The sequence below is a fragment of the Taeniopygia guttata genome, chromosome 7 (genome assembly GCF_048771995.1).
Source record: "Taeniopygia guttata chromosome 7, bTaeGut7.mat, whole genome shotgun sequence".
Classification (NCBI taxonomy): domain Eukaryota; kingdom Metazoa; phylum Chordata; class Aves; order Passeriformes; family Estrildidae; genus Taeniopygia; species Taeniopygia guttata.
The window spans coordinates 6852676-6859735 of NC_133032.1; the positions used below are offsets into that span (position 1 = coordinate 6852676).

Below are 7060 nucleotides of genomic sequence, written 5' to 3' on the forward strand. Positions count from 1 at the left end.
ACCTAAATTTAAAAACTTTGTCTTTCTTCAAGCTTCTGCTTATACCCTAATGCAATGTCTCCAATTCCAGGTCCTGCTTGTTCCAAGGCACTGGTGGCACTATGTGGAATCCATTGATCCTGTCACTGTCAGCATAAACTCTTGGATTGAACTGGTATTTTCCTTTTAATGTCCTGGGGGTGTAGCATTTCCAAGGGATTTCTGACTGCCTGCCAGGTTCAGTCCCATTGGATGTGTTGTGCTCAGAGGCTGGGGAGGGATGATAGATTTTTTCCAGAACCTTTCAAGGTTCCAGATCTGAAGCTCCAGTTCAGCAGAAATCCCCTTTCAAGTTTACTTCAATCAGGTAAACAATTAAACACAAGCTAAATTTTCATGCCTACTTTCTAAACGACCAGCCAGCTTTGTGCTGAATAGAAAGCAAAAAAACAGCAACTTCACCTCAAGGACAAGCTTGTGCAAAGCTAAATTAGAATTTAAATCAGATTAATGTGAATAGGAAGGGAGGAGAAGAGGATTTTTGAATTTTCATTCCTCTGTGATAGTTTTGATTTGGCTGAAGTTGGATTTCCTCATGTATTTAATTAATTTTCTTCTCCCTGGGCTTTGATTTTTCTTGCTCATGTTAACCAGTATATATGGGATGGTTCCAGGGATATCACAGAATCATAGAATAGTTTGGATTGGAAGGACCTTTGAAGGAGCAGAGTCCTTCCCTAAGTCATCTCAATACTCCAGAAGGTTGTCTGATTGACATTACTTTATTATTAATCCTAGGTTAATATTTTTAAAAAAAAAAAGACCTTTTGAAATGGCCTGTGAAAGCTGCCTCACTAAAATACTCACTACCATTTTTTTCCTACTTCTAAAACCTATATTAGACTGGAATTCTGCAGGGGAAAGAACACATGTGTTCAACTGCTGTTCCAAGACCACACAACGCATTTCTCATACCAACATCAAACCAAGCAGAGAAGAGGAACCCACTTGGGTATTTCCCTCATGGAGAAATTTTCAGGCTGAAACCTGTGTATTTAGCAAGGACAGCAGGCCCACAGCCCAGCCCAGGCTCTTACACAGCTCTAAGCAGTCAGGCTGTTTCCAGTGCCAGAGAAAGCACCAGTTATATTGTAGAACAGCCACCAAAGCCTGCCTTGAATTTGAGCCTTTGAGGTAATTCAGAGGAGCTGGCTGTGTGCCCTGGGCTTAGGCAGGCCCTGATGTCACCACACACACACTTGTGCCCCAAGCTGGGCCTCACAAGTTGTCCCCCTCTGGAGGAGCTGGCTGTGATGGGATCAGCTTTGGCTGGTAGCTCCCAGGCGCTGGGGTGGGGCCTGAGCATTTCTAGCTGTTCTTATGTGTTGCAAGGAAAAGAAAAAGTGGATTTCTGTCAAAAAGGTCTTGCAGAAGTCACCAAGATCCTGTTTGGTGCCAACAAGAGTCAGTGGTTGTGTGGTATCACAAGCAGAAGAGTGTTTGCTGGATACAGGACACACACCCTCCCCAGATATCAGTATCTGCCATGAGCAGATGGGGCTGTTGCAGCCCAGGTGAAAGTTCCTTACAGAAATCACCCCTGCAGCTGATGATGCAGCATTGTTTGCTAGGTGTTGGGCACTCCATCTGTAAAATAAATTCTGACATGGATTCAAAAAGACAATTCTGAGAACATTTGCATTACCAAACCAAGCAGTTCTTGCTCGCAGCTGTTACCAGCTGCTTTCATATTGACAGATGTGAATCACACCAACAATTACAGTCCCAGTGAAACCATTAATTATATTGGCAACAGTTTAGAGTAGAAATTTAATTTGTTTTCAGCTGGATGTGAGCTACCCAAAAGTATTCCTTGCTTTCTAACATACTGTCATGCTATCAGTACAGCCCTGTTATTCAGCAGGCCAGGATGAATACTAAGAATGCAACACCTTAAATAATTTCCACATGTAGATACCAAACTCTGTATTTTGGTGGGTTTTTTTTAATACAAGGCCATTAAAAAGCCTAGCATCCAAACCCACAAAATGCCAAGAGCACTTCCCCCTACTTCTATCCCAAATTCTGCTTAGGGTTCCAGGACAAAATTGCTGCCTTCAGCTCTCGTACTAGCCAGATGTGGGGTTTGCTTGACAGGTTCCCTGGAGCCACAGTTAGACTGATCAGGGCTGGGGGTTCACATGTTGCATCTTCCCTCCAAAACTAATACACCTAAGCATCTCAATTAAAGCAAATTTATGCATCCACTTCTAGATACTTGTCATTGAGATAACAAAACCACCATCCTGTCTGGAGAGTCTATCATTCCTTCCACAAGAAGAAATTCAAATCTGAAAGAAAGCCAACATCTTATAAAGTTTTTTTCTGCTATCCTAACCCAGCTAGGTTATCCTAACCTATCCAGCTGTCCAAGGGGGATCGGGAAGTGAAGGCCTGAAACAAAGAGCCTATTATTAAGTTAGTAAGTTAGTTTTTAGTTTTGCAGGACAGCTTTCAGAGCAAACATGCTTTTCCTTCTACTGATGTTCAAAAGTGCAGTAGTTCGTCAGCTGCTGTTACATGAAAAAATATTTCCTAAATTTCCTTAAGATTCATTTTTGTGCTTGTGTAGCCCTTAGATAGCTGCTGCATTGCTGTAACATCCTGTGTGTTTGAATTGCTTAAATTAGACATAGTATGTAGATATAAAAATGTGCTATGTACTTCTGTGGCTCTTCTAGACCTAAAGAGCTGTTTAAATGCACACATTAATTAAATGCCAATATTGCATTATAATTTCAATCACCAGATTCAATTAACAAAACACTAATAAGGGAAAAGATTATGTACACATACTGGTTTTTTGCAAATCCTTATTCAGATGAGTAGTAACACCAAAGCCTGTGCTGTCACCTGTTTGGGGGCTGTACACAGGAAGAGAGTCTGAAACCTTCCACTGGCTTCACATACATGAGTGTGGCTTTCAAACTAAGGCCATCAATGTTTTTCCTAAGATCTTTCAGCTTTCTGCAGAGACCCATGAGCTAATCTATCCCCTAAAACCTTCTGTTCTCTTGAGGCAGGATGCAGATCATGAAGCCCGTGTAGAAGAGGCAATAACTCGAATGCTGGTATGCGCCATAAAATCAGCAGAAAATCCCAGTGATGGAGATGTCTGGCTAAATCCCACAGAGGTGAGCCCTCTTACTGCTCCCATTATGGCAGCAATAACAAAGAATTACTGACATTTTGCTTAGCTCCCCCTGAGCCTTTATGCTGCTTTGAGAAAAAGAGTTTTTTAAGTTCCATCCCTTCATGTAGCAAAAGTAATTCATGGAAGATAATCACGCAAGACTGAATTGAAACATGTCTCCTTTTAACTGAGTGTGTTCTGGGTGTTTTCTTAGGTTGAGGCAACATCCCATGAAATCAATCTTCAGTACCTGAATAAAGCAGTGTCTGCATACCTCAAGTGTCAGGAGACAAGTGTGTCAGGACAGGCACGTTCCAGCAGCACTGGTGCCAAGCAGAGGACAAACGCCTCGTGCAAGAGGAAGAGAAGGGAAGTTGGCTGTGAACCAGGGAGCTGCACATTACTAACCCAGGAATGTGACTTTCCAACACCCGAAGCAGAAGAGCTGCAGAAAATACCTTTTGGGCCTCATCTTATTCAGGTTTTACCACAGTCTCACAAAACCAGAGTGATAGGTGCAGTTGCGGTTGAAGGTGATGGTGGAGATCTTCTCCATGAAAATGAAGGAGAGCATTTTGGAAAATTACAGTGCAAGAGGAAGAGATTGCTAATGAGTAATGACTGTGAGACAGCTGCACATCAAATGGATTCAGACTGCAGTCCATGCACCTCACAAACAGCCCTTTCTACCAATGACTTGTTAGACTGTCTGGTTAATCCTCGTGTCATCAGTTTAGTGGCTCAGCTGCTGTTGGAGAAGATGAGAGTGTGATGCTGGAGTGTTTTATCATTGCTGGAACAGAAATCAAACAGCAGAAGCGTGTTTAAGATCTGTAATAATTGAATGTTCCATTTCAAATAATTTTTAGGTACAGATAGACACAGTTAATGGTTAAGTGCAGGTTGAAGTTGAGCTGAAAGAAGAATAGCTGGTTAGTGATGGCTGAGAAGAGAAAGGTGTGTTTAGTCAGGGAGCTGCTCAGTGTTATGAACAAGAGGGAGCACACACAGTCACACTCCCACCGTGCTGTGCAGGTGGGATCTTCACAGTGTTCTACAGCTCTGAGCTGAAAAACAAGTATGGCTTAATGATGGATAACAGAGGGAGTGCTGGGACATGGTCACAGCAAAGGGGGACCAAGGCTGGGAGCAGATGGATTGACTGACTGTAGACTGCAGTCCTTGACCACATTTAAAATAAAATGGTCAATAAGCAATCAGTTGATTACATTAAAAATAATAAATTCAGGTAAGCCTAAACCTCAGCCAAGAGACAATGCACTCACTGATGCATCTACTTCCTCCCTTCCACTAAATAACTTCAGTTTTGTCACAAAGCTCTAGGCTGGAGTGTGACTAACGCCCTTAGCAAGAAAGTAGTCTTCAGCTAGTTCAGAAACTCATGAAAGTGGGAGACTAAGGCCATTGGGAAGTTGCTGCTATTACTTATTTAAAGCCAGATGTGCACAGAACCGTATCTCTAAGAAACAAAGCAACACAACTATGACTTTTTACCTCTGTCCTTCTCTTTACCATAACAATCAAAATGCATTAATTCTTCTGGTTGTAAATGATTGCTGTACAAGATAATCCTTTCTTCAAAGGATAGTAATCCTTGGATTTGTTGTTCTTTGATTGAAAAGTTAGGGAACATTAAATATAGGCAAGAGGTTTGCTAACTCTGAAGCTATGCATGGAGGCTTGAACAAAACCTGGGAAGAAAGCTGCTGGCATCTTCCAGGATGCTCTCACCTCCTCTGATTTCTGTTTGTGGTGGCAGCAGAGGCATTTTCCCTAACTGCAGTTTCAAGAGACAGCTTCAGCTCCTGTGAAGCCTTTGCTTTTAAAATGTCTCTTTCCTTGTGTCTGGTAGAGACCAAGAAACTGGTTTCTATCATCAGCCTGTTCCCACAGCTGTAACCTTGCACCACCAGACCTCCAGCTGGTGTTTCTTTTGCTTGGTGTGTATTCCCTACTAAATACATGAAACTAGTGCTGTTTTCACAAAGATCACCTTCCACTAATTTATAGCTGAAAAATCCTAATGGCAAAGGTGCATTCTCTCTGCTTTTATTCAGATTGCATGTTGGCAGGGCCCTGATGAATTATGTTAAGGGCTTTAGATATGCACCAGTAGATCAGAAATTCAGGAAACCTTGCCATTTCAAAAATCTCCTCAAAAACCTAATACACTTGGAAGAGGATTAAGTTGAAAAGGCTCAAAGGTTCACATTTAACAAGCACAGAAACCTTACCCTGATGGAAACAGAGCTGTGTATGTAGCTTGCTGGATACCCTGGCTTTGAAGAGTGGCTGTGAGTTAGTAGCAGAGGCCGCACAAGCTCCAACTCTGACCCACAAATGTGCAGTTTCCAGTGTCCTGCTCTGCCCTGGTAATTGGGCTCAGACCCTGATAACACCTGTATCATCCTCAAGGGCAAGATACAATTCTCAGCCTCAGGAATGTGAGAAAATCCACTGTTGTTTTTTCATGTTTCTATACCAAAGGATTTCAGTGGGGTTGCGCCCTTGCAACCAGGCCAGAATTTAATAAACAATCCTGTTGATACAGTTCCTGTTTGTGTGATGGCACGGCTGCGACAAAGGGATTCAGTTGGAATCACTTAGGAAACACCTTGGTCACCCTGCTGCCTTTGCTGATTCACCAGGCTCATAGGGAGCAGTCTGTGGAACAGGGCAGAGCCATTTTGAGGCACAGGCACATCTCAGCAGAGCTGGGTTTAGCCAGACCCTGCTCATGTCCTACTGCTGGGTTTGCCTTTGCCAGGCTGACCAGAGGGGCTGGGACCAGCTAGAGAGCACTGCCCCTGGGAGCAGTTGCTCTGGGAAGGAAGGGTTGCAAATGCCTCATTTTAATTCACTGAGCAAAAATAGTCTTGCAATAAAAAAGTTTTTATGTCTAGAACAGATAGAGGTGGGGGAGGAGAAGCACAGGCAGTAAAGTGGAGGAGGATGGCAGCATCATCTTCCAGTCCCCACAGCGTGAACTTCCTTAGCTTAAGCTTTCCTCCCAACACACAGATCATCTTTACATACCCCACAAAATCCACACTGAACATTTCATCCCTCTGTATTCCAAATGACTGTCCTTGGAAAGGCTCACTGAACATGTCAGGGGTCTCTGTAGGACTTGCCCCGACCGCCTTCGCTGCCTGTGCCAGAGGACCCATCTCGGGCTCAGCGTAGGAGCAGCTCAGCAAGGCTAAGCTGTGTTCAGAGTCACATCCCTCACCACTCCCATCACACCCTCCCTGTCTGGGGACAGTCACAGTTTATGCCTGTCCATGTGCAGCTCGTGATTTAAAGGCCAGGCTGTGGCCAGAAGCCATTAAGCCAAGGGGACAGGGAGAAGAGCGAGTGAGGCTGTTTAGGATGCAAGGCAAAAGCACCAGAAGGACTTTGTGTCTCAGAGGTGCAATATAAAATCTCAGTCATACACTCTGCATGCAGGGGCAGAGAGAAATGACCACAAATTCAGCAAGTCACGTATGGCAAATGGCTTGTGCACCAGTGAGAGAAATTTATAGCTCTGACCCGATTCGCAGCACGCCGAGCGCCGCGATTCCTGACGCCGTTTCTAAATTCATGGCCACTGCGTGCGGAAGCTCAGACGAGTTTCTACATATTCATAGCGTTAAAAATAAATGATTGCTGATCTCTCTGGTGACAGCCTGTCTCCAAGAAGAGCAGGAACCCAGTGCTAGCCCTCTGCAACTGGTCATAGAAACTTTCTCCCCCAAGAAAGAGTATTTCCCACTCGCTGTCAGCAGTGGGCATGGCAGCAGTTGAGATCATAGCCTGGAGCCATCACTAGGGTGGTCACAGTGGTGACATGCTTGTCATCTCTGCTTTGGCTGAGTGACAGTA

The 7060-nt window shown here is 43.9% G+C and overlaps 1 protein-coding gene across 3 annotated transcripts in view; it reads left to right on the forward strand.

Moving 5' to 3' along the window:
- HSPBAP1 (HSPB1 associated protein 1) overlaps window positions 1-5746 on the forward strand; it is a 44429-nt gene extending 38683 nt beyond the window's left edge. For all 3 annotated transcript variants that reach the window (XM_072932004.1, XM_072932003.1, XM_072932005.1), the window contains 3 exons: window positions 71-154; window positions 3063-3173; window positions 3387-5746. In XM_072932004.1, coding sequence (XP_072788105.1) covers window positions 71-154; window positions 3063-3173; window positions 3387-3944 — 753 coding nt within the window. In that variant the 3' untranslated portion in view covers window positions 3945-5746. The remainder of the gene's footprint in view (window positions 1-70; window positions 155-3062; window positions 3174-3386) is intronic.
- Window positions 5747-7060: the final 1314 nt, after the last annotated feature.